This window comes from Phasianus colchicus, chromosome 17 (genome assembly GCF_987193195.1).
Source record: "Phasianus colchicus chromosome 17, bPhaCol1.hap1.1, whole genome shotgun sequence".
NCBI classification, from domain to species: Eukaryota; Metazoa; Chordata; class Aves; order Galliformes; family Phasianidae; genus Phasianus; species Phasianus colchicus.
In genome coordinates this window covers 6,992,987-7,019,071 of record NC_143452.1, presented here as the reverse complement: position 1 = coordinate 7,019,071, position 26,085 = coordinate 6,992,987, and the positions used below count along the sequence as shown (strand labels likewise).

Sequence of the window (26,085 nt, the reverse complement as noted above, 5' to 3'; positions counted from 1 at the left end):
TAGCCTTTCCTGTATGATTCCTGAATATAAAATTGGGTGGATAAATAGGGCTGTGATCAAAATACTGGATAGCTGGATAGAGAAAACTTGCAGAAGAAGAAGGAAAATAGCCTTGTAATTTAATTATTATTTTTTTTTTAAAGACTATTTTACCATTTTGTTTCATTTGCTGAAGGTGTGGAAAAAGCTCTGACAACAAAAGACCTAAATTTTCAGATTTAAATAACAAATATTAAGTTAAACTAAAGTATCTGACCCAGCAAAGTTCCTGAACATGTGTTTAAATGTAATACATAGTCTTAGCAAAGCTAATAGGATTCATCTGTCAGTGAGATGCCTTATGTGCAAACATTCTTTGCTTCTTTGAGGTTTAAATCCACATCCACATCCAAGTACCTGAAATTTAAGCACATGAGTTTGAAAATCCAGCAAAAGCTTCTTAAATCTTTTGCTGAAAACTAAAACTAAGACCATCTCTGTTCTGGAAGTGTATATGAATCATTACTCTTTTGGTCACAAGAAATGATTGTTAACCAGTGGAGGAGTTGTGTCATGATCACATGCGTGGTGCTGGAGGGCTTCTGAGGCAAACTGCAGAGATCAATGTGAGTTGAAATTTTTGGTGCAGGACAGTGCTAACAAATGAATCAACATGCTGAAAAAAGTTAGGCTTTTTAATGGGCAAAACTACCAAAGAGCTTAGAAGGCTTAACTTCAGATTTAGAACTTCTCCACTTTAGCAAGACTTAGGCTTTAACTTTGCCGTTTTGCATGAGACTCATTTTTACACCTCCATATGTGAAGAACCTCTAGCAATTTATGCTGCAAGAGTAAATAATCTCTAAAGTGAATCTGTGCCTTTTTAAAATAACTCTCTAAGAATCTGAGACTGACCTAGGTGTCCTTGTGGACACCAGGTTGACAATGAGCCAGCAGTGTGCTTAAGAAGACTGAAGACTGATTTATTTATAATCAGATTGTAGATCTTCTAGATTATAGTTAGAATACAAGGTATTCTTTGCTGACACCAAATAGTGAGCCCTTTCACTGATGTTAGGCAACACTCCATCTTCTGCAGTTAAACTTTACCCTTTGTTTAAAAGTCTTTCAATTACAAAGACATCAAATTTCAGATTTACCAGGTAATGACTGCAGCAGGATGTAGCACAAAGTTGGCATACCAATATCCACTAAGATATTGTTTCCCCATTCAGGAAGGAGTAGGTGGGGACAAATTTGCTAGGTAACCTCTTGAAAATCCAAGATTTGTTTCTGATTCCTGCTTTTTAGGGAAAAAAAAAAAAAAAGATTGAAACTTTCACTGTATATCAGAACACTAAGTGCTAATTTTAGAACTTTTCAGATAGAATCTATAGACACTTCGGAACACACTAAGGAAAAAAATTGCATTTGAGGAATCCCTGTTAAATAGGTTTTAATGAAATTAGAACTGTTATTTATTCAGTATTTCTGAAATACTTATAAATGCTATTTGTATTCAATTTTGAGATGGGAATTCCTCCTGTCCTCCTTCTTTGCAATCAGTGATTTAAAACCATTACTCTTTAAATCAGAAATTCTGATTTTAAAGCTTTTTTCATTTCAATACACTTGACATGCTCTGGGTACTTTTTTAATACTTCAATTGACAACATTCTTACCTTGCCTGATTTGAAAATAACATTGCAGTTAGTAAAAAAATAGACCGGATGTTCCAGTATATTCCTGAAAGGTTTTTCAAAACATCCTAAGCAGTATTTTCAAAAGACACAAAATTTATATACCACTATCCCCATGTCTCTTGATCAGGATATTTTAACTTTTAAAGTGTGCCAATAACTTCCTTTTGTTTTCTTAAGAAGGCCTTTTGGGGTTTTTGTTTGTTTGTTGTCTTGGTTTTTTTAATCACGTGTCATAAAAATTTGTTGCATGTGTAAGCAATTTAATGGTTCGCTGAAAGGTTGTTATGCAACTGGATTGTGTAAAATCTTGTCCAAGCCCAGAAATGACAGCAAAAGGGAAAGAGAGAAATGGTGTAGGACTGAGAAATTACATATGCTTTCTGTATATATTTATATCTTGAATATGTGGTTGAATGTAGCTACTCTTTTTTTTTACCCTGTGAGTGTAAAAGGGAGGAGAAGATTAGGTACCTCATGTTGAGAAGACAGGAAGAGATAGGTGCTCCCTATTCCCAGCAGTCAAGACTCCAAAGTCCTAATTTATCCAACAGTGAATATATAATAGTAAAAATATTTTCCACAGGTCTGATATTTTTTCCTGTTTCTTCCCACGTTGTATAAGTATTACTTCACAATCTGTGTTTCACTATCATGGAAATTCTGGTGATTTTCAATAGAATAATTAATGATATAGCAATTTGCACACTATGTGAAAGGATGTGTTTTGTTTGCAGTCAGTTCTGAAAACGTGGACTTCTGTCCTTCATATACAGAATAAATCATTAAACAGATGATTATTATCATAATGTATGTTGCATGACCCATGACATAGAAAGCATATTTTCATTACTCTGATGACTAAAACTGGCTACTGTTTTTATGGATGTACATACACAGTGTTACGAATTGGTGAATTCTTGTTCAGTAATGATTTATGGACTATTGTTTTGTGACTCTCTTGATCAGCTTCCCACAAAAATAGCTATAAGAGTTTGAGACAGGCACTACATTAATCTTAGCAAGACTGAGATATACTGATATTGTATCTATCCTCATAAGCATGCATCTATCTCTATCAATTTGTACTGGAGTACCAGTGATTTTTTAGAGCATACCAGAGACCACTCCAGTATTCAGCACCAAGGTCAGCTCAGATTATACACAACCTATAGACGAATGTGACTTAATTCATTAAAAAGTCAAAATCTTGTTAAAAAACACAGACCAATATTAACTTAGTAAAACACTTCATGAAAATAAAAAGGTAGAAAGAAAAGATAGATAGAAAAAAATTTAAAAAGAACACATAAATCTAAATTGCATTTATCAACTACGTTCTTTACAGAACATTTTGTGTGGAGTATAATGCAAATAGCTAAATGTGAGATAGTGTTTGTAACATTCTTTGCTCTAAGTAATACATAATTCAGATGTGACGGAAGAAAAGCCAGAACTCTGCACTACACTTGCATCTATTTTTCTTTGAATTACCTAGTACAAAATATGGGCTAAATTGTGCCCTTAGGCACAGTCTTGAATAAAGATCATAAATTGCACAATCTCAGAAGACATGATATTCTAGCACAACTCCCTCTTTGCTTCATGATAGGGCAGCTACAAATTACTTTTTTCAGAAGCAGTCCACGGTGTGTCTGCAATGTCTCAGATGCACATACTAACCCAAGCATTGCACTCTTACAACAAAAGCCTACTTCTCTTTGCTCTTCTTGTCTGCTCCTCAACTTCAGCTTCCATAGAAGGATGTCACAGAGAATAGACTGTATATAATCCCTCATATGCAGACTGAGACAGGTACACATTTTCACTCCCTTAAACAGATGTATGTAGTCTTTCACAAACACAGGGTTTTGCTTGCTTGCTTATTCATTTTTGTGGAGGGTTAGGTGACTTACATTTCATTTGAGTGTGGACTTGAAACATGCAAATATATTTTGTTTATGGTGGTAAAGTTAGAGAATGTTCCAAAAGCAGGGAGTCTGGAATTTGAAGTATCACTAGAGAGAGCACAGCAATAATGTATATGGGAAATCCCAAAAGAAAAAGTAAATCACTGTACATTTACTTAAATAACTGGTCTGATATAGTACTGCACACAAAGATATTTCAGCCTAAAATTTGTCCTTTAAATGCATCCAATGGTTTGTGTACATGACAATGCTTACAAAAACTAATCCAAATTATCTAATGTTGGGTGCTCAAAGTAGCTTAATTAAACAAGACTACATTTGCATTAATATTCTCAGAATTAAAGCAGTCTTAATTCAATTTATGTTAATATACTTTAGAAAAGAACAGAGCTAAATTAAACCGAGCTCAGTTTAATTCTGGACATGCGTGTCCACATAGACTTTAATAAAGTTTAATTAATCCACTTTATTTTCCTAAGTGAAAATGTATGGATTTTTATAGTCTACATTTATGTAAACAGGCTCAAAACACTTATATCTTAAGACTTTTATTTTTAATTATGATTCCACATGGGCTAATTTAACATTTACTAAGAGGAACAAATTATTCAAGGATTGTTCTGAACTGAAATTGTATTTTCCAACACTGTAAAAGAAATTTCTTACATATTGTTTAAATTACAGCCCTTAATGTTGTTTTTCAGGCCTAAAAGTCTACTGCTAAAAAACAGAAGCAGCTAGATGTGATTATTTAGGAAAAAAAAGTATTCATTTAAATTTGAGGCTTAAAAATGATAAGTTTAAGCATGTTCCTTTGCAAAATAACTTACAGCATAATAATTGGATTTTCTAGATAATGTGCTAAAACCACAATTTGAAACTATTTTTGGACTGTGTCCCAGTGCAAATCAATCTTACGGATTCTGAAACTGCTAACGCATATCTTGAAACAGTGATTAATTTGATATCATGACTTTGTTGTCAAAGATACTCTGATTTATAACTGCTAAAGGTTCTAACACAACAATTATAACTTTTTTTTTTTTAACTTTCACTGTTCCCAGACCAGTTGTGTCCCCTCATTAGTTTCAATTTTTTTAAATATTCTTCTGTTCAAAGGGTGAGAAGCTCTATCTTTGGCTGCAACTCTGTTCAAATCACTGCTTGTTAGGCATGGCTCGTGTTAAGTGTGATTTCAGTTGGCAGGGCACTAGATTAGCTGTTGACATCAAGCCAACATTTAATTTTGTTTTCTTGAGTCATCTGTTGCCAGTTCCCATGACAACTGATCTTCTAGCCTTCAGCTTACTAGAGAGAACCATTAGAATGGCCTGGAGTACATACAAGGAATAGATGGAAGTTAAACTTTTCATCAATGGGAACTAAAAAAACCCTTTCAGCTTTGCCTTCAGCAACATGTGACTTCTGTTCATGAAAACACAGATGTTCTTGTATTAGAAAAATAGAGTGAGCAGTAGTTTTTAACCGATAAATCTGTTTTAGTACTTTTCTGCTACATCTACAGATTGAAGATCTTTGTGTCCAAAATTGTGCAGTGCAGAGCATAGCGAAAATATTTTTACATTATCACTTGCATAGCAGTGTATATAATAATAATCCCAGTTGATGACATCTCAGATATGGATTCATTTTGTTTTCACTAGAGTACCTGTACATTTCAATTTATTGTTTCACAGAAGTGCAACTTAGATAAAGAAAATATTTCAAGAGGACATCATTAGTGCACTAAGTCAATTCAGAGCTTGTAAAAGATAAGAAGACCAATCAAAATATTATTTTTGCTTCAAGAAGCTCAAATACTTTTTGCTAAAAAAGTCAGCATATATAAGATATGTACAACCTGTATATTCACAGTCTATGAAAGCATAATAAAAAAAAAAATCAATAGATTGGATTACAAGCAGTCCTTACAGGAGAATACTAACATGCAGTGGTTACTTCTTAGACCATCTCCTGTTGAGTTTCAGAGGAGTCTGTGCTGGAGTGGTTTCCAAAATCTGAATTCAACATTCCTCTTATATACCAAAGCTTGTGAAGCAGCAGACAACCCCAAATCCCTTTAAAATAAACAGAAACATAACTATAATAGAAAAAAAACATGTAACTGGTTGAAATACTTAGAGACTTCCCCTTACCCATGCATTAGGTAAGCATTTGCCTCTATGGGAAGAAAACAAGCAGTTAGATAACTGTCATTTCATTTGGATATTGCCCACTGCTCAGGAACTTGTGCTACCAACAATGATGAGATGTAGGAGGACTTCCTATTATCCCAGATCTCCACAAAAACTGCAGCAAGAACTGCAATTCATGCAAACTCAGGTGTGGGCAGGATACTCAGGACTGTGATCTAAGAATCAATAACCTTCTATAAAAGCAACAGGCTAGTTGTTTTCATATTCCCCATTCAGTTTTGTTTCATGTACATATTTGTATGATGGATCTTCAACAGCAAATTGAGATTGTTTTCCTATGAATTTGCACAGAACTCTCTTCTTGCTTCAAACAGTGTAAAAGACAATTACTCTGACAAGAAGCTACCTTGCTTCTCTTCTCCTCCTCTGCCCAGAAAGAGCAGATTTTAAAGATAATGGGGGTGTATGTGGGAGAGAGTGAAAGATAAGAAAAGAGAATATGCCAGTTCCTCAGCTTGAGTTAACTATCTTGGTTCCACAGACGAGAGCCCTTTCCTCCAGCTGAAAACCTAGCCCACTAGTAATCACAGGTAGCCAAGTATGTTTGGTACCAGTAATAATGCACATATCAAAATGGCTTTTTCTTACAACTTTTCCCCATTTGAGTTTAAAACCACCCATTGCTGTTGTGACTGGTAAAAACTAAGGCCAAAATGAAGCACCATGTCTGGCTGTATGATTGCCATCTTTCAGTACTACAATGGAGATTAAATAAGCGCCCACATTAACTCCAGCAGTTTTTACTGTAATCGTTCAGGCTGTGAATCTGGGCTCTGTGTGATTGTTTTACAATGAAGTTGGCTCATGAATGTCATTGATGCAGATGCTGGCATACGTTCAAAAATGCTGTGTTTCATGTATTGCTTTTATCTTCACATATATTTGAGTATTTTTTTCTCCCCTTTAAAACAGCTCATATAATAGGTAGAGCTAAAAATGGTCTAATAGCTTCAGTGCTGTTTCATGCCATGCATGAAATTCAAACTGTGAATATAAAAAGGAGATCTTTCTCTTTAATTCTCATTTTTAACTAGATTGAGAAAGGCAAAACCTGTTCACGTTTCAAGCCAGCATCAGTTAAATAAAATACCATCTGAAAGTCTGCAGAAGGATCATCTGGGGAACTTGAGGCAAAACTAGGTTTTTTTGACTGGCTGAGAAAGCAATACAAATTAGCAGTTACTAATTAAGATAATAGAGTGACCTTAATTTCTTTGTACATCCCTTACTGCTTTAGTTGGATGCAGTGAAAGCCAATATAGCTGAGCAAATAATTTCTGATGAGTAATACATTTGCATCTTCTTACGTACTATCTGCATATTCTCCTTGATAGAATTACAGTTTTCCTGACACTATCATTAATGCGCACTTGCAAGATTATTTCTTCAAAATTGATATTAGTTTAACAGCCAAAGACAAATGGCGTGGCTCAGTTCTAGTCCAGTTCCTTATGTCAGCTCCTTCTTTGAGAGCAACTCTTAATTAAGTTTATTTGCACATGTGCAAAACATATGCTTGGTTATTCAAACTTTGCTTTGTACAGATGTTGCTTAATTCTATTAAATGAGAAAGACCACCATAAGTTTTAAGAGAAATCAGCCAAAATAAGAATAGATGGAACCATTTGAATGACAATTTGGTACCTTGTTTGCGGGAATTTCAATATTTTGTCTTCTTAAAAACACTCTCAAATAAGAAATTGTGATTTGAATAAACATGGTTTATGATATGCTTTCCTTCAGCACAGTCCAACATAGGGCATTCTGATATGTATGTATACTGAGATACTCCTGGATTTGGATCTCAGGTTGGCCCATAACCAGTATGAGTTTGGACTGGGCCATTCAGGAATGCACTCTGTATGTAGCTCTCTGTCCACAGGAGCATGCTGTAATTATGTCATCAGTGTCTTGGGTCATACCATAAAGAAGTTGACCATTTTCTATCCTCTAAACCTGCTCTAACAATTCAGACATTTAATTCAAGACTAGTATATTTATTATCAATAAAAGGAATGGGAGCATACTGAGAATTTTTGCAAAGAGGCTTAATAGATAGTGTATTGGGTAATGAATGTCTAATTAATAAAATGAGAGCAGAATATAATGGATTTTTTCTTTGTTTGTACACAAAAGGCATCATTAGAACTCTTCAACTGTCATTAGCTCAGTCTCTTCTGCAGTGAGTCATTCTACTCTCTGAAGAAAGTCTATCTGCATTATAAAACTGCCAGACCATACAAATGATACAACTGAAACTTTCCAGATTACCCATTGGTTCTATGAAGTTAGGGGATACTTTGCCATTTCTTTTTTGCAATTTCATGGTAAATCAGGTTGTGTGGATATTTCAAGGCTAATCTCATGAGAATTTTCCAAAAGTGAAGACATAAAGAAAAAAAAAAAAACTATGTTTGGTACGATTCCCTCTCCCTATAAAACATTCATGGCAGCTATGACCTCTTGGAAGACACTACCTGATTTATTCTGGAAAGGAACTGACACGTCTTAAACGTGGAGAAACCAAAACTGAAAGTAGATATTCCTGATGACAGCTCCTGAGTTTGTGGTTCTTTCAGACAAGCTGAGTGCCACTCAAACTAAAATGTAGCCCTCTGTAAATGGGTATGAGAAGAATTTGTCTTCTTCCTCTCTGTGAAGGTGATCACACTCTAGTACTCCCTGTTTGAACCACTGTAGGATAACCTTTTTTAACCATTCAAATCCAAAGAATTAGAGATGCTTAAAGCCCTTGTGGCAAGGAGTAAACAAAGTGACTGCTTGGAAACTGAAAACAGAGTGTAAAGAAGAGAGATGTGGGGTAATAGTCCAGTAGTTTGACTTACCAATGTTTAAAAACAACAACAACAAAATAAAACAAAGGAAAGGAAAATTGAAGTAGTTAATAATAATAACAATAATAATAATAATTAAAAAAAAAAAAAAAAAAAAAAAAAAACCTTGAGGGAGAAAAAGCAATCTGGTCAAATTCTGACCGCTATGCTATTGACTGCGTAGGAAGTAGGACCTTCCACAGGTAGTTTTTCAAGGACCACAATGACACATAATAGGACTTTTCAGCATTCACTTTCTAAATTTTCTATATCTCAAGTAAATACGACAACCCTAACTAAACTAATCAGATACATTAAGAATCAGTCTTTGATTAAATAAAAGCCCTATTCCCCAACCTGTTTAAGCAGTCAAATAGTCAGTTACAAATACAATAACTTGGTTGGATCTATGTGATTGCACGCTTAAAGGTTTTGACAATTCAGTATAAAATACTGCAGAAAGATTACATAGGCATGGCAAGTATGTATGAAGGGAGCTCTTATACATACAGTGAAGAAAATGTGTGAAATCAAATGCTGAAATATACAAATCATTTGTATGCACAGAAATCCCGTGAGTGCATATGCAAACCACTCAAGTATGCCTGTTAGTTATTGTAATTGCCATTAACATGTGCAATTACTTGCTCTGCATTACAATTCTAGGGGATGGTTAGATCAGCCACAAAATTATGAATAGCTGAAAAATTCTACTTCTGTCCCCTGATCATTTCATCAGATCTCTTGTTGTTTAGTAAACAAAGTGTATATAATGGACTAACAAACTGCAAACTGTATGTGTGCTTGAAGTAACTGCAGTATTCCCAAAAGGACTGAAATTCTGCTGTTTACAGAATAAGAATTCCATATGCACTAGCAGTGAAATTGTCCATCCCATGAGGCTTAGTCATCAGGATGGGTTATTTGTGCCATTTCAAACGTTGGCTGTTTTGTTTTATATATATATATATATACACACACATATATGTATACAAACGTCACTTTGAATTTGTTGATTTGCACGATAATGAGTAAGACTAAACAAATACACTGTAATATTTGTGATTCCAGAGCTGCTGCCACTTTATAAAAATGATTATATGTATATCTTTGGGAAACAATTGCTGTAAATAACCCATCTGTCATGAGAAATGATCCTAAATAACACACTTGCCACCTCAAATATACTTAGATGGCAGTGGAATAGATGAAGCCTTCTTCACATCTCAGAAGGCAGAGTGAGTTCTGAGCAGAAGAATAATGAAATGAAGCAGCTACTTAAAACCACTCCACACACACTATTTTGAAGTCGTTGCTTTGAAGTCATACCTCCTGAAAGCTATCCAAATGACAAGATGAGAGCAGGAGCACTGGGTCAGTCATCAGGTTTGCTGCACAGTTGGAATACCTATATAGGAATCTCAGTGCTATTTCAGGATGATACAAAACATCCAAGTTATCAGTGAGATGGGTTTTTTGCACAGGTACACGTTACATGCAAAATGAGGGAAGTTGATTTTGAGGAGGTCTAATTAAAAATTTCACAATTAAAGTCACGATTTTAAAGTTTGGACCACCTGTGCTATGATGTCAGCCCCTCTGAGAATGGGTTTCTGATTTGTGGTGTCCTGTTAGTGTAATATCTGACTGAAAGGCTCTAAGCAAAACATGCAGTATTGCTCTTAGCAACACAAACATGACAAATTTTGAAGATTTTAGCAAATGCTATTATATTCAGGAAAACCTTCTAGTAGCAGTTTTTGACCCCTTCTAAACAAATTCCTTTATCTCTAAGACTGTTTTTGAACTTCTGCTCTATAGTACTTCCCTTTGCTCTCAGCTTATCAGGAGTTGTTAGCTCCTATATCTCTGACTCCGTAAGAGACAGAAGCCCAGGACCAGCTGCCCAGTGCATTCATGACTAAATGCCAACCCCAATGAAGCTGTTAAAGGCTCATTGGAGATGTCTTCCAGAGTTGTGTAACAGCACAGTTTGATTTATGCCATAAAGCAACTTCCAAAAAGTTGTCAACGATTACAAAAAAAAAAAAGCAGCTTTACTTACTGTAGCTATATAAACCTTGCCGAGTAGCTAGCTGTTCTTTCAACAATGTAAATATGCAATTACACGTCCATTCACCAACACTGCAGGTGCAAGCTGAGCAACAGCCTGTGTATAAATGTGTGTGGGTGTGTAAAGACTTCATTGCGGTGATTTCTGAGCACAGTGAGTGAAGCTTTATGTCTAATGAATGTGTAAATTGAGTGCTTAGCTTACTTGAGTGAAAAACAGTCCTACCACTTTGTGTCTTTAGCCTATTCCTCTCAAAAAGAAAAGAACTTGGAAAAGAAAGAAGGCAGTTTCACTTCTTGTCAAAGTAGAAGCTTCCACCTAAAACCTAATCCTGCTTTCTGGTACTGTCGTCAGTGAAGAAAAGTGAATATAAAGGAATTGGTTTTCTTGAATGATATCTTAATTGTATGCATGATATGCTCTTATGTAGTATTAGAATAAGAGGTGTCACATCTTGTGTTGTCATTTCTGGGACAGAAAACTGGGACTGCTAGCTAGCTTTAAATCATTTCTGGCATTAACGAGATTCTGACCAGAGGCTCTCTTTTATATTCAGGATATGCACTGCATTATTTCTTATTATATCACAATACACTGCAAAGGAACAGCTAAGTCATCAAGACTAATCCTTTAAATCTTTCTTTCTTTACCATGTCAGACAAAATAAGACTATGCCATATTTCCGTAATCTCTCTTGTATTATGAGAATATTAGGATCTGTAAAACAACAAAATCCCTAAAATGCATGCATTCCTGTTGGCTCTGATATGTTTTGTCTTGTCTCCTTCTGTTAGAAGAGATAATTCTAAGTCTGTATAATTTCATTTTAACAGCCACTATCAGGCTAAAAATCATATCATTAGCACAGAGCAGAGCAGGAAAAAAAAAACACAGTTTACTGGTGTTTAAAAATCAGTGCTTGTAAAAAGGCTTGATGCAGAACCTGAGGTTCTTTTTCTTCAAGAAACTATCTAAAATGAAAGTTAACTTTGAAAATCTAGGGTACCTAGTTTGGCTTTTTTTTACATGGATACATGTATTTAGATTAATCTGTTCAAAAGTAGTTCTTGTTGTCAGACAATTTTACATCATCTAACAAGATCTGAAAAACATTTCTGCAATGCTTTGATGGCAAATAGCAGGGGAATTTCTTGAGTTAAATACTAATTAATTAAACCCACTAGAGGTAGGCCTCCATTTCCTTTAATAGGATAAGAAATGTACATATATAGAGAAGCATAACCTACTCATCAGAGATATGTCCCTTTGGATAGAGTGAGAACGTTATCTTATACGTATGTATTCCAAAATTTAGAATTAATTTCACTTTGCTGATATTTTGATAGCATCTTAGCTGCTAGGAACATATTCAATAACTTAACTCTCCTAAAATCATTTCATCAGAGCAGCCAAAGAATCTATGACCTCAAAATACATAAGCTTTTGGCAGCTTTTTGTGTTTGTGTTTTTGTTTTTTTTTTTAAATGAGTTACTGAGAAATACTTCTGAAATGCTCAATGGGCAGAGAAATAGAGAAAGATTAAAGTCCAGGATGGGAAGCGGAATAAATTTTCTGCAGGTACAGACACAAGAGAGCTGATTATATAAAACAGCATCTCCTGAATACGATAGATTTGTAATGCCCCAGGTCATAGTTTTCTGGAGGTCTTTGAAGAGGTTGCTGAAGAAATAGAGGCCTTTGATGTATTGGAATTAAGCCTAAACACATCCTAGATGTAAGTGTTATAAGAGCAGGAATGAGGAATATATAAACGAAACAGAAGAAGCTGTTTTCAGTAACTTGTTATTTTCTACTCCTAGTTACTTCTTTCAGAAACAAGTTTTTTTCAATCTCATATTGTCCAAAGTAACTTTGGAGATTAAAGGCAACATTCAACTAAGAATATGGCTAATTGGTACAGGACACCAGTGATCCTGTGTAGCAGAAATGCTGAGTCACTGCCTCAAGCAGTGATGGAGCACCTGGTGGGAAGGCAGGGCCAACCCAGGGGAGCTCAGCTGTATGTAATGGACCTGAGTGACCAGAAGGGCTGAAGTCAGGATCCACTCCTTTCCACACCTTGTGAAAAGGTTGGCAGTGGAGGCAAGGGTGTCTTGTTAGAGATCTATGTGTACCTGAGGACCTTCAAGGGTAAGCAGATTCTTTCTGTTGGTTCTGTGTCTACAGTGTTGCATTTGAGCTCTTCTTCGCTTGCTGCAGCTTAGGGCTTTACTACACTGCTGTTGTTGCTGTGCTTTCCATTGTGTTACAGTATTACTCCCTGCTAAGTATTACCTGGAAGGAATGGCCTTGGTGTGAGGTCAATTTTGTTTACCACCAAAGCATTCACGTAGGAGAGACACTGTGTGCCTGAAGTAAATTGTTTTCAGCCAAACATTTGTTAGACAGCAGAGGCTTCAGTCGTGAGTAACAAATGGGTTTTTAACAAAGGTCAAACTGAAGACTAAAAATGGTGAAAGCATAGAAAGGTAGTATTTGTTGGCTTCTCTGTTATGTTAGGAACACTATTAGCAGAAGAGCAATTCAAGAGGTGCAGGGGGCTGCTGCATTTGTTCAGGCTAGCTCATGAAATGAACTCAGACTAGATTAAAAAAAAATGGAAAAATGGTAGAATATGCAAACTGAAAAGAAAAGTTGCAACAAGCTCTACCTTTTCACAAGAGAATAAGAGAGCAAAGGAAAGCTTCAATGAGATAGGAGGAGTGTCATTTTTTCTGGGTCAGTATTCAAATATGTTTTCTTGGAATAGAGAAGAGAGGTGAGGATGCATTTCCATTAAGCATTGAGGGCCCTTTTAAAATGTTTTCATTCACACAGTATTCTGGATTTTTGAAGGCCACTTAATACTTGTTGAAATGATCTTTTATTTATCTTTCTTTCAGTTTATTTTTGTGACCAAATTATAGCACAAAATGTACACCATAACAGTATGAATTCTATTTGCTATCTATCTTGACAGCTGTTGTTCATATACTCTGTGTTTGCCTTAAGAAAACACGCAATCTGGATCACGTCAGCTGTAAGTTAACCACTACTGCAAGAGTTCAAATAAGCTAGCTGCAGGCAATGGCTGTTGTTTGCTGCTACTGCAGATCTAGCAGAGTCATGGTTTAGGTGAGGATATAATTTCTTCTATCACACTATTCAATTCTGAATTAGTATTAGTAGTTTACAATAAAATAGTAAGTTCTTCCAGACCTTTCATGTTCCTAAATAATAGCAAATTCCCAAATGACAGGAAGTTCACTTATGTTCCTCACTTGCAGAAGGCAATGTCACAGACCGACTTCTTTTCTAGAATGAAGTATTTCACATGTGAAATCTGAAGTGACATGAGTAGTTTATCTCAATTTTTGCAATAATTTTCTTGAGTTAAATGAGAAACTCGTTATTTTAAGCTCATAGTCTACAAGTGGAGAATTTGTATAGAATGGAGTACTAGGCTCCATTTCATCTTTTCTAGAGAGCAAAAACAAATGAGCAACTGTGACAGAAGTAAACATTTTAGCTGAAGTAGAAATGATTTAATTGAGAATGGGGTGCCTTTATTCTTGAAGTTTATGCAATGCCAGAAAGTTATTACCCAGACTGCATAGTTGCTAAAATGGAAATATATATATAAATATAAATAAATAATTTAGAATTTTTTACTTCATCGCTATAAATGCAGAATTCACGTAATTATAAAAGTCCTGCCTGTAACTTCAGAGAAACCCAATTAAGTCAAGCTTACATACATTATCATGCATTCTGAGCAATGCAATTAGGCAGAGGATTTCAGTAGCTGAAGATAAGTTTAGCTTGCAGGCCCAAATTTGTGAAACAATCCCAAGAACTTGGATTCCCAAGACCTGCCATTAAAAGTCTGTTCAGCCTTGCTCCCCATTTCCACAGATGTCCCTAAAATGCCCCCCACTCCTACCCCATTTTTTAGCACTGACTTAGGCACACTTAATGACTGTTTTGTTCAGGCTTTTACTATCACTTTCTGCTGCTGAAACAAATATGAATGGTCAAGATTCAAAGCTTTCAATTTATCTACCATGCTCAAAATGGAGGGAGCGTGTCATCTCAATGCTGACAGTAACTTAGTGGTTCCTGGCTAGCCCCCCTGTCTGTTCAGAAATATACCTGACCATGACATGCTGGTTGAGGAAAAAATATTTCCAAACTATTTCCTTTCTCTGCCCCATATATCACATTTCTCAGGTCCAACTGAAATAATGCTGTCACACTACATATTGTGATGGAAACTTTCCAGACTCCAGTCCTAAGCCTGCTGTCATCAGCTTCTGTTCCTGGTCTCCCCCTTCTCTGCCTGTCACACATAAGCAAAAGCACTTCACCTTTGCAGGCTAAGGTATTCTTATGTGATGTGGTTACTTACTGCATAGCAATCTCATCATCTCTTATGTGATAAGACAGGTAAATAGGGAGGCGTGTTCAATTCCCCTGTAGACTTGGAGCGAACTCTTTCTGTTGGGAAGGTCTGCTCTATGTAAATATTCTATACAGATTCATATAATGCATGATTAAAAAAAAAGACTGACAAGTACCTGCAGGAGCAAGAGGCTTGCTTCCAGAGTGATACCAACTAAGTTTTTGTCTGAATTTCACCATGGAAGCAGGACTGATTCTAGATGGTGAACAAACGCCCAAAGCATCAACGTTTATGTATGTTATGTGAGCTCAGATACAGAAGACTGACTCTGAATATTACATTTTGTCTTCAGGTGTGTTCACTCAGCCACCCCTTGCTTTGTTTCCAGTCTGCATCTAACTTCAAAGCTAGATAAGCATGTTTTCCCTAAATAGCATCATCTTGGTATGGTCAAGAACACTGTCCTAGACCAGAAGGACCACTGTTCTGATTTAGGAAAGCATTTCTCATATTTTTAAAAAAAATTAAAAAAGTCTCATCATAGAGCTAAGATGAAGACTTCTGTGAGAAACTGAATGAAATGTGACAGACATTCACTGCAGATCAATATAGGAAAGGCAGAGGGAAGATGGCAGGGCCTGAGGGATGTAGCAGCCCATAGAAAAGGTTGAAGGCTTCACTGGCTTGATGCAGTGCAGTGACCTAAGTCCAGTTGATGGTTATCCCAATAGAATGGGGTTTGAGGATGTTAAAATATAATAATATAAGGAAGTGAACACGAGCTCTCTCTTCATTATATATACTATGAAGTGCTTTATGAATAAGAACTTGACTTCTTTTAAATCAGAGGTTTGCATGCACGAACCATGTGTGATTACAGGATATTACCATGCTACTGAAAGCAAGATACTCTTTGATTAAGATCATCTTACTGAAATATTTATGCCAACTCAATCATGAAGCTATTGACCTGTTTCGAGCAGTTATATGATGTGCTCTCTGGGGCATGTATAAATTGGGTGTACATCATACCATAAATCAACTTGAATTTGAAACAAAGGTATGGGATTTGAAGGCACAAAGAATCCATTGTATTAGTATATGAACTCTAGCTACGTTTGAAAGCAAAACAAAAGTATCATATTTATTCGTCTTTGGTATTTACAGATCTAACCTTCCTAGAAAAGCTAAAGTAATTAATTCTAGCTATTAAATTTTAAAATGCAAAGCCACAAATGTGGTTTTAAAATGCCATAAAGGGGCAGGAGGGAGGAAGGGAATAATGGACAAATAGATATTTTATGATTGCAATTCTCTGTCAAGTTCCCAGCAACCTTTGCTCCCTATCAAAAGAAGGGTTTCAGAAGGTAGATTAATCGCAGGAGGAAGGAAAAGCATTAACAAAAAATAAAATTAAAAATCCCTTCCCATCTTTCATCAAAAAGCCCATGGCTTCCTTTTGTTCTCCTATTAAATGAAACAGCATTCAGCATAAAGACTCAACTAGCAAAGGCTTTTAACAAATAGAAATTCTTGTGCTAAATCTCAAAGTCAGAGACCGGACTTGCCTGTGTCCCATGCAGAAGCTGTTTTCTGTTATTATGACACTGTAAGCTAAGAAACAAGAAACTGCAGATACATTAAATAAATTAATTTTTTAAAAAAATCAGTATTACAATGAGAACTGGGCCTTACAAAATCCAGAGTCAACTTCCAGTGGTGTCACTGGCTTGCTATAAAAACTCAGAGAAGGAAATTAATCTCAATTCACTATATGAAAAAAATGAGAACCTCTTGTTTTATTCTGCTGCTTTATGTCTTTTCCAAATTAGAAAAAGCTAGTTAAAGTCAGAACAGTTTCTCTTTATATGCTGCACAGCAACGGGCACAATGGTGCATTATGTCAGTTATGACCCATAGGTATTACTCAGACTAGAAATCTGTGCTTGGAGAATCTGAGCCTGAATCTTTTTTTGTAATCTCTGGTAGCCCTTTTATGATACATTTAAAAAAAAAACAAAAAACAAAACAAAACAAAAAAAAAACCAAACAAAAAAAAACAAAACTGAAGAGGTAAAGAGAGAAACAGAAATGCCCTTTGTATTGAGTATAGAAGAGACCCGTAATATTTATGTGTGGTGTGAGATACTGCAATTCTGAAGAAGCCCTTTTTCAGTTGGATGGCTTGCTTTGATGGTTGTATCTTTAGGACCTAAGAATTTTTTCAATTAGATGCAAGTGCATTATTTAATATCATTGTAGAATAGCATTAAGGGAAAAAGAACAATCCTGCATTGTTTGCATATTGTACATCATCATCCCTGCTGTTTGTAATGCCAGAGTACAGCTGCTACAACCAAACATAACTGTGAAGAAAGAACTTGTATACATTTAACAAAGTTCCTTCAGATGCATGGCAGAGGATTCCCAGGAACTAGAGAAGACAATACTTAAAACATGCTAGAACTAACAAACTTAATTCTGATTCAACAAGGGAAACAAAGGATATAAGAACCTTCTAGATCAGATAACTAGTGAAAAAGGTTTTCAAGGATATGCAATTGGAATAGTACTCAAACTCCCATTCTCAAGTTTAGACCCAATCTTCTACGTATGCCAAGGAATTTGCTAGCAGCACTGAGAATGGGAGACTGAGCAGGCATCCGGAGCAGCAGAGCACAGCACACAGGGTCTGCAATGTGGGAGAAGAGTGCACATCTGAGCTGTGCAACAATCACTTACCCTTGCACCTCTCAAAGTGAGATTCAGTTCAATCAATCACCAGACGTGATTGAAATGATGGGAGAAAAACAGGACTCTGTTATTTTTCAAGGATTCCAGAGCGTCTATAGATGTGGAGGGAGGGGAAGGAAAAAAACCTCATAAAATAACATCAGCAAGTATTTCCCATATGTTGACCTGACTGTTGTAAATTCAGTCTGTTACGATGCTGTGTAATGAGTACTTCTACTTTTGTCAGAAGGGTTTAAATATATTTTCAGCAACATTGAAACTACCTGCCAACTTCGGTTTTAGGAGAAGCAAAACTGTAAAATGCTTTTTTTTCTTCATTAGAGATCTATGGTTCATTTACAGAAGTCTAATATATGTCGAAATACTCCTAGCAGTAGTAATGGTCAGATTTTGGAAAAGCCTACAAACAACCCTGAACATGAATAGCATATTAATAGAATTCATTTCACTTCTACAAATGTTAGTATTAAGATATCATATCCCTATCTCTGTCTTGAATCCTGACAAAAATAAATTAAGTATTTACAGTTTCAGTAAGTAAAATATCCAGGCAACCAGCATGAGGTAGTCTGTGTTAAGCATTCATCTTGTTCAGTGATCTGCAACACGATACCACACTATTGTCCTGAATCCAGACGTGCCATACCAAAATTACTGGATATGTTCTACTGCAGTTTGTGCATAAGTCCCATGTGTGGGATTTGCCTAAGCACCCTGTGCCCATTCTCCTCTCCAGAAATGGGGGATTACTCTCCCCTCCTGGAAAGTGCTGGAGAAGACCTGCCACAGATGAGTCATGCACCAGGAAGGAACATCTCTGAGGCAGGAAGAGATGTTCCACTGCGGGACAGAAGAAGGGAATTCTGTGCCTCCCTGCATGACAGGAACTTGGGTGCACATAGATCAGATCAGCAAGAAACTGGAGAACTGATGAGAAAGAAACAGAGCTTCCCAAAAGCACAACAACCCCTTTGTTAAAGGTTACTTAGCATTGCACTACTTGGTGATATCGTGGTGATTCTTATGATGCAATACCAGGAACTGGGCATTTCACAAATAACAAATGCCTTGGGGAGCTGTGCAAGACTGAAATTTGGATTACAATAGAAATAGGATATTAAGTTGGAATGTGAATTAATATCTGCACATTTCTAGTCTCAACTGTGTGCTCCTTAGTAGAGTCCCTATGGTATCATATAAGAAACTAAATATATGTGGAACAGTAAGCTTCAGCTGGGAGCCCTTGGTCTGAATTAGATCAGATACGTGTTGACTTTGAGTAAAAGAACTTAAAATATCACAAAACTTCATACACATGAAAAACATGGTGAAGTTATAAAGTGGAGCAAAACCATTTACTAGCTTAATTTTGGTCATAAATTAGTACTGTTGGGAAAGGATGAAGGAGACCTGGCATGCTCATTTTTTCAGAAGAAATACCATGAGGGCAAACAAATTCTACTAACAAAACAGACCACTTGATACAGGAAAATGAAATAGAGGCCAAAGTCTTTCTGGTAGAAGAAACCAATGAATATTTTCATAGGTAGGCTGGCTCAAGCACTAGTATCAAATCAATGAAGTACATCATGGATAAGACTGCAAGTCCCTGATTTAAGTTGCAGTGATCTGAATGACTGCAGAATGATGACAGCACCAGCAGGCTTACAGCACTTTTTTTTTTTTTTTTTTTTTTTTTTGTCCTGACATTCACTCCACTATCAATTTTCTTGAGTCTTAAGTACATGCTTTAACTTATGGACAATTACAGGTTTTTGTGAATTATGGGCCTGGAATGAGTAGTTTTACAGCAAGAGTCACTGGAACAGATTTAGAAAGCTGTCACCAATTTGTATCTGCAGTCCAGTTGTACCCATTTCTCTTTGCCTTTCATTTGTTTCTTACAAGTATCCACAGCACAAACCTACTTTACTTTTTATATTTTGTAAATATGTGTTTGAACCTTCCCTGCCATCAACTTCCACCATCAGACAGTTTATTAGTGTTATGTCCTGATGGCTAAGGAGGGAAAGCATGATATTCCAAATGCTAACAAGTCCCTAATGCTGTGTGCAAGACTCAAACCCAGAGAACTTCTTGAAGCAATAAATATGTCAGTAATTACCACTAATAAAAATCTTCATCAGCATAAAATAAAAAAACGTGCCTTTGAAGGGAATTACAGTCTATCCAGCCTAGTTTACAGCTTTAGGAAAAAAAAAAAAAAAAAAGAGAGAAAAATTAAAAAATAAAAGTATAGAATATTCCTATACTCAATGTTTTATTGCCTTATAACTTTCCCTAGGCATTACTTAGGTGGTTTATGTCCCTATGCTACCTATGAGGCTCTGCTTGGTTACAAGTTGTCCTTCAGCCCAGAGACATGGAGAACGTAACACATCAAGTCTCCTCCTACATCCTATAGGGAAATACAAAAATGTTTCTTGCTATAATACTTTTGAATTTTGCAAATTAAGAACGGTGATGAAGATTATGAATTTTTATCCCATTTTCTCTTCTTGCGTTAATTCAGTGCCCTGTGCTGCTGATCATGGAACAACGTGGAGTATCTGGAGCAACTGTTCTGAAGCAGTTTTAACTTGCCAGATATTGAAGCACACCACAGCTTAGCACAGTGATGGAGAAGGCTTCTCAACCAGTCTTCTCTAGAAATTATGTGAAAATAGCTGTCAATGAGATCTAACACTACTGTTTGAGGAGATAACTGATTTGATTAGAAGGAAAAAACATTAATTCCTTCCCATCTTTCTACTATTCCCTACATAAAGAACAGGAACAACATGCACTGTGTAAATGCTGGAGGAAGTTGTCTGTCACTGAAGCTTGCAACAGATAACTAGGTCCATATTTTCTTCTCAGGCTGCAATTGTGGTATCTTTGTTGATCACTGTGAGGAGCTGCTGTTTCATTAACATAGGACCTAAATGAAGGGCCTAAATTTGTATCTTTGCTTTAGATAAAGTAGCTATTACTTGTCTCTAGTCAGGTTCACTGAATGCCTAGTTTATCTTATTTACTACAGGAACATTTAATAAGATGCCAGTAATGTGTTTGTTTTTTAAAGGTTTTTTTTTCGTATTAAGAAATTCACTATGGTCTGTAAAGATTACATCTCTTCCAGTAAATCAAGCTTATAGAATAGCTTCTCATTTCTTCAGTGAATGCTTTGTGAAGAAAAACACAATAGATAATCATCTTTATTGTGAAGCCTCAATTATTTGATGCTTGGAGTAATTGCAATTTCTGCTGTCAGGATTACGAGTGTCCAGAACTTCTCACATCTTTTAACATCTCAGGCTATTGGAACTTAGTTATTTCATGTGTCACTGGAAGAAGAGTCCTCTTTAAAGAAACAGATCAACCAACCAACAAACTTAAGCATTTGTTTCTCGCATGGGAAATTCCCTTTGAGAATTGATCTCAACCAACAGTTCATCGGAAAATTGCATTTAACAGCTAACCAGATGACAACAGGAAGGTGAACTACACCTGCTGTCTTCAATCCTTGAGTCCGATGTTTACATTACCCAGTATCACCTGAAAAGAGATTACGTGGTCCAGTGATAAAGAATCTTGTAACCATGCTGTGTACACACGATCAACTGTTAAGGTGATGTTTCAAGAGAGAAAGGAAAAATGAAATACTGCATCAGAGTTTTCTTAGGAAAATAGATGAAATACCTACTGGCACCTCTACGTTCTCAGCAGTCATTGAAATCTCCTGGACAAAGCTTGGCTAAAATAATAATAATAATATTGGTCAAGAAGAGGAGTATAAGTTATATGAACACCAGGAAAATCCTTATAAAATAGGCAGACTACACCTACCGCTACATTATCTACCTTGATATCCCTTCCTGCAGGAGACATAGTGAAATGAATTGGTGCAGAATAATCCCACCACATCATGCATTCAGGAAAATGTTACAAAAGAAGACAACCTCTAGCAGAAATATCTTATTCAAATGCCATACAAAAGTAGGAATGTTTCTGTAAGGATCCTTCAGTCATACCTTTATTTTGCTATTGGCTTATTTGTCTGCATAATTTAAACATGCATTTAAGTAATACATTCATTTTTTTTTAAATGAACAAAGAATCCTACATGTTTGTGCTTCTCTAACAGGCGAGTCTGTGAGCAGGACTGGGATGTAAACACAAACTTGGTATCATTCAGCACTCCTAATGCATTTTACTTAAGTCTTTTGACGTAAGAGTCCATAGATGTTTATTCTGATCATACAGTGAGAACGACAAAATTTTTCAGAATAACACTGTAAGATAAAAAATGTTGTATGGTTTAGCATACATAATTCTTACAGCAGTATAAACTATATTTCATGTTTTTGAGTGATTACTTAGAATAAGAGTAAAACATCTAATTGATTTGTTTTATTATCAGATGGGAATATGCAGATGCTCAATACTATCTGATAAACTTAAGAGGTATACAGAAAACCTGAAAAAGCCTACTGAACATGCTAGCTCTACCACTCATTATTTTTACCCAACTAAACCCATATGTATTTAGCACCTTTTGTTTCTTTCCACATATTGCATGTCTATCATGATATCTTAAAAGACATCCTTTCTTGCATGTTACTATAGCTTCTGCCATGCAGTGGGACACTGTCCTACTAGATAAAGTCTGTTTTAGGGGAGGAAAAATGTTACTTAGTATTGATAGTTCTTTCTCCTCGCAAAAAAAAAAAAAAAAAAAAAAAAAAAGTAGCATATAAATATCTTTGTCTATGTGTCAGGCATGTTGTATACTTTCTTTGTTGTATATTTCACAAAGGTCCAAGTAATTGTCTAGCAGAAAACACCATAGGGGAATTAAAAGTGAGATTGAATATATAATCCTTTCATTAGTCACTTCTGCTTTCAGAAATCAAATGGCAGAAACATACATTCCTTTCAGTCAAGATTGCCCCTTTGGGAGTGAGTGGAGCAGTTCATGTTAGAGTCCTTTGTTCCCTTTACTTACAGTATTGGAACTGTTGGGCATTAGAGACAAATCATCTATTGTTTTGCTTAATTTAATTTGTATTTAATTCTAGACCAAGGTGCGCAGAATTGCTTGATAAAACAAATAAGCAAGAAAACTTAAAATAGTTACAAATATTGACACACACATTGGATCAGAAGGGAACACTGTGGCAGGTGTATCAAAAAGAGAATGAAACATTTTATTGACACAGTAATCTGAAATAAACCAGACCTAGAATTCAGTCCCTAAATGCAGTTTTGGACTACCTCTTCAGGTTAAGAGTGCCTGACCCAGACCTATTTCAGGGTTTAGAATTCAGCTTAATGGGCAGGGAGTATCAATGCTCCATTCATTGTCTTGTGCTATTTTGATTACTCCTTTTCTCTTAGAGGGCTTGCATGATTGTCTACTTACATAAACCCAGAGTAAACTGGCTCTTCGCCTTTGCTCCTAGCTTATTGCTGGGTCTTTCCTTGCAATCACATCACATTAAAGCGATGCAGTTATTTGTTTCTTTTTCCTCTAAATGGGTCGTCATTGCTTAGGTGCTGACACCTTCAATTACTGACTCACCACCCCAACAGACATTTGGAATTATTCCTCAAAGTGAAGTTAAGCTGAAAACATCATTAGCCAGTTTTGGGGGGGGGGGGGGGGGGGGAAGGGTGGAATCTAATCAGAATATTCCGTTTATATGCTGGTAATTCAGCCGCCTCCACCCGGCACCACCCTCTGTGGCCACACTTCGTAAAAAGATTACACTTCTCCCCATGAAGTGAAAATTACCTTCTTGAGGGAAGAAAGCGCTTAATTGCGACCCTGCTGCCTTTGTCTCCATGGTGATGCCACGCAAACAGCCCACTCCCTTCTACGCTGGGAGCCCCGACCCCCACGCTCTCGGGGCAGCCCAGGTGCGCCGCTCCCCTCGGAGCCCCGGCAGCCCCCGGGCGGGAGCTGCGAGCGCAGGGCTCCGCCAGCGCGTCGGTGCCCGCTGCAGCGAGCGTCTGCCTGCATCTCAGCGGGCTGCAAAGCGGCGGCGGATCGCGACGCGCCCCCCCCGGCGCTGCTCGGAGCGCGGGGCCGTTACCTGCGTGCTCCCCGGCCCCGGGGCCCGCGGGCTCGGTGAGGATGCTGGGGTCGCTCTGCGATCTGCCTCGCGGGAGAAAGCAGCCGGGCCCTTCTTCCGATGCAGCCATGAGGCGGCGGGCGGGAGGCTCAGAGGCGGGGGCAGGAGGAGGCGCTCATGGAGCCGGCGGCCGCCGGGGGACAATGGGGACTGGGGCGCGGCGGCGGCGGCGGGGCGTCAGCCGGGCAGCGCCAGCCGCGGCAGCATCTTCCCGGCGCCGTCGGTAGGCTGCGGCGGGGCCCGGCACCGGAGAGCTCAGGGGACGGCCGAGGACGCCTCAGAGAGGGGTGGGTGCGCCATGCCTCCCGCGGGGCCGGGCAAGAGCCGGGACGCGAGCCGTCCGTCCGCCCGGATCCCCGCCGCCCCCCGCGCGTCGCTCCCGGAGCCGCCTCAAGCCGCCGCGCCGCTGAGCGCATCCGTCGGAAAACATCGGGATTCTCCCATGATGCCCCGCGAGCGGCCGCGTGACGTCACGGCGGGGGGGGGTGTGAGGGCGCCGCACCTGCACTGCACAAAGGCGGAGGCCGCCGCAGGTGCGCGCAGCCTTGAGGCTCCGCCCCTCCCCGCGGCACGTGACTCACGGAGGGCCCCGCCCCGCCCCGCCCCGCCCGGCAGAGGGGGCTGCGGAGCCGCGAGTTCCCCCGGGCCGAGCCGCGCTGAGCCCGTCGCAGCCCGACGTCCAGCGACGCCGCACGGCGGGACGAGCGGCTCGGTTTGAGAGCTCGATCGGAAAGAAAAAGGGTTGGTTTGGGGAGATCTTTTCGCTGAACTACCCTACCTGCTGTGTTCACGCGAGTTTCGACCGATAACACCGGGCGGGTTTTGAGCGCTCTGCTGGCAACGCCGCGCCGCCCTTAATACGGTTGTGTGTGTTGTCTCTCCGGTTATCGTAGCAGCGGGTGTTCAATCCCCGTCGGTCCAGCAGCTGGCCGGTGCCTCCCGCCGCCCCACGGGTCCGTCTGCCAGGTTTTAAGGATGAAACTTTGTACCAGAGCGTTTTCCATTAATGCAGTCATTCATTTACTCACATTTTTGGCTCTACAGAAACATAACATCTTATGTATGTCTTTATATAAAGGAAATGCGTTTTAGTCATCTCTAAAAGCAGAGGCCAATAAAGCAGTTTTGTGGTTTTTAACAATTAAAATCCATCACCTCTATCACACTAAGAAGCACTCCTGCCTTTTTTATCTTGCAGCAGGAGTTTCAGAGCTGGCCAACATCTGCATTGCATTTGAGAGTCACCTTGGGCTGTGTTCCCTGAGCTTTGGGTACTATAGAAAAAGAAGCCCGTGGGTTTGCATGTAAAACTCAGTTGTTGTTATCAAGCTGAGGCGTGAGCAAGGCTGTCCTTGTGCACCACCCAAGGCCTGGTTGTGCTGCTGCTCATAACAGTGAGTTCAAACATCATCAGGAGAATGAAAATTGAACAAAGGGTTTGAAAGCAAAATCTGAGAGTTTCTCATTCCTTGGGTGCTGTTCCCTCTGGCTTTGATTAAGACACATCCAAAACAAGAAGTAGAATATGGCGTTTTTAATCAAAGCTGTATCATAATGTGGTGGAGTGGATTAAGATAATAAGGGCAATCTATACTTTTCTGAGAGCTTACCATTGCCATCTTGACACATTTTATTGTAATTTCTTCCAAGCCTTTTGAGTTAAGTGGCTCATCCTAATTCCAAAAGGACAGCTAAATGAGCCATTTATATCACATTCTAAAACGTTCCCGAGGAACCAAATAAACAGATAAAACTTGAACACTTTGTTTAAGGGAGGCTTTAAAGATACAGAATGCATTTTATATCCTTTTGCCCATAACCAAGCTTTTGAGTTCCATGACTCAACACTGCAAAGAATTCAGGACCGACAATAGATATTTCTGAGTGTGTGGATAGCACAGTATGACATACGCACTGCGTCCAGTTTTTAATCTAGAAATATCCCCTTTGCACTCAAATACAAGCCCAATCCACTTCTATTCCTAAAAAGAGGAAGTGGCAATTTTTTATCTTTTTCCCCATGTAAGTCCAAGGTCATGCTAGAAAATGTTGATCAT

General features: G+C 38.0%; 1 protein-coding gene across 2 annotated transcripts in view; it reads right to left on the bottom strand.

Annotated features, from left to right (window-relative positions):
- PHACTR3 (phosphatase and actin regulator 3) overlaps positions 1-24,591 on the bottom strand; it is a 95,364-nt gene extending 70,773 nt beyond the window's left edge. The window contains exon 1 of one of the 2 annotated variants that reach the window (XM_031590313.2): positions 23,990-24,591. In XM_031590313.2, the coding sequence (XP_031446173.1) occupies positions 23,990-24,098 (109 nt within the window). In that variant the 5' untranslated portion in view covers positions 24,099-24,591. The remainder of the gene's footprint in view (positions 1-23,989) is intronic. The other variant, XM_031590321.2, reaches the window with a different exon arrangement.
- Positions 24,592-26,085: the final 1,494 nt, after the last annotated feature.